The 2,091-nt window shown below is 56.0% G+C and overlaps 1 protein-coding gene across 1 annotated transcript; it reads left to right on the top strand.

Moving 5' to 3' along the window:
• Positions 1-673: 673 nt before the first annotated feature.
• Positions 674-1,351, top strand: LOC134354426 (dual specificity protein phosphatase 14-like). Its single transcript, XM_063063431.1, has one exon. It carries the CDS (start codon positions 674-676, stop codon positions 1,349-1,351), a length of 678 nt encoding a protein of 225 aa, XP_062919501.1.
• The last annotated feature ends 740 nt before the right edge of the window (positions 1,352-2,091 follow it).

Raw genomic sequence — 2,091 nt, 5'->3', positions numbered from 1 at the left:
TTCACCCACTACTCTTGCCTCCCCCTCCCCTCCCCCTCCCCTCCCCCTCCCTTTCTCTCCCAATCCCTCACCCTCGGTCTTCTTCCCCACTCCTCTCTACCCCCTCCTCCTCATCACTTATCACTCCCTTTCCCACCCTCTCACTTGCTCTTGCTCCACCTCCCTCTCATCCTTCCCTATCCCCTCAACACCCACCCTCCCTTCCTTTTACTCCTCCCTCTCTTTTTTCTCTCCACTTTTCCCACTCCCCCATCACCGCCTCTCCGGCCTACCTTCCCTGCCCCTTCTGTTCTCTCTCCTTCCCCCTCCCTCCTTCTACCCCTCCCCCCTTCCGACCATTCACCCTCCCTACCTCTGCACCCTCCCCCTCTTTCACTCTTCCCCCACGCACTTACTGTCTCTCACTTCCACTCTCTCTCTCCTTTTCCTCCATCTTTCCCTTCTCAACCCTCTACCCCATCGCTCTGTCTATCCCCACCTTCCCTCTGTCTCACCCCTTCCCTGCCTTTCTCTTCCCCCAACTTCTCCCTCCATCTTCTCCCTCCGTCCCCCTCCCACTCCATCACTTTCCCCTATATCTCCCTCTCTCTCCACCTGTCTCCCTCCATCTAACCCCTCCATTGCCTCCCATCCCTCTCCTCTCTCCCTCCCTCCACCCCCTCCCACAGCTCCAATGACACACGCCTCTATGGCAATGCGCCCCCTCAGCTTCCTCCTGCCTAAGTCCCAGGGCCACCCTTCTGTCTCTCTGCCCCCTCCTCCACATCCCTCCCGTCCTCCACCCCTCACTCTGCCCCTCTTTTCCCCGCCCCCCAGCTCCCTGTCTCCCCTTTCTCAGGTCACACCCTCCCTCTTCCTGAGCGGCGGGACTGTGGCCTCAGATGGCCAGGCCCTTCGCAACCGAGGCATCACCTGTGTGGTGAACGCTACGCTGGAGATGAACGGCCCTCGCTGGCCAGGCCTTGAGTACTTACAAGTGCCCTTACCGGACCTGCCTCACGCTCCCCTCTCCCTCTACTTTGACTTGGTGGCAGACCGGATCTGGCAGGTGTCCCGACGGCGGGGACGGACCCTGGTGCATTGTGCAGCAGGCGTTAGCCGTTCCCCCACCCTCTGCCTGGCCTACCTGATGAAATACCATGGGCAGAGCCTGCGCGAGGCCTACCGCTGGCTCCACTCCCGCCGCCCCATCATCCGCCCCAACCTCGGCTTCTGGCGTCAGCTGATTGACTACGAGAGGCGGCTCTTCGGCAGGAACAGCGTTGGCATGGTGTCTACCCCCCTGGGCTTGGCCCCTGACCTCTATCTGCAGGAGGGGCATGGTCTACTGCCCTACTGGGCCTTCCGATGAAACAGAGAGAGAAAAAAAACCTTATCAGAGCCACTGCTGCTTTCTTGAGCTAGAAGGAGGGAATTGTGGGTGGACGGAGGTGAGGGAGAGATGTCTAGGGTCAGAGGGGTTGGGGATCATCTCCCTTCCTGCCACCACCCAGCACGGCAGAAAGGGAAATAGATTATTGTTTTTCAGGGGAAAATGGGGACGTACCAGCATTTATCACCCATCCCTGATCATTCTTCGGAAGCTACAGTTGTGCCAGCATTTCTCACACACACCTAATTGTCCTGCAGGAAGGTAGGGAGCTTGCCGGTGTTTATTCCACATCACTAATTGCCCCTCAAGATTCACCTCCTTGAACCACTGCTGTACAGAGTTCTGTGACACAGAAATAAGCCTTTCAGCCCAACTGGTACATGCCAACCAAGATGCCCCAACCAAGCTAAATTCTCTAAACCTCTTCTCTCTGTGTACCTTCTAAGTGTATTTTAAATGTTATTAATGTACCTACTCAACCGCTTCCTCTGGCAGCGTATTTCATATATGGACTACCCCCGGGTCGAAAAAGTTGCCCACTGGGTCCCTATTAAATTTCTCCCCTCTTACCTTAAGCCTGCTTCCTCTGCTCTTGAATGCCCAACCCTGGGGTAAAAGAATGTCTGCATTTACTCTGTCTATACCCCTCATGGTTTTAATCACCTCAATAAAATCAATCCTCAGTTTACTATGCTGCTAGGAACAAAGTCCCAAACTAC

This window comes from Mobula hypostoma, chromosome 11 (genome assembly GCF_963921235.1).
Source record: "Mobula hypostoma chromosome 11, sMobHyp1.1, whole genome shotgun sequence".
In the NCBI taxonomy this organism is placed as follows: Eukaryota; Metazoa; Chordata; class Chondrichthyes; order Myliobatiformes; family Myliobatidae; genus Mobula; species Mobula hypostoma.
Note: the sequence above shows the minus strand (reverse complement) of the source record. Positions and strands in the feature narration are given on the sequence as shown.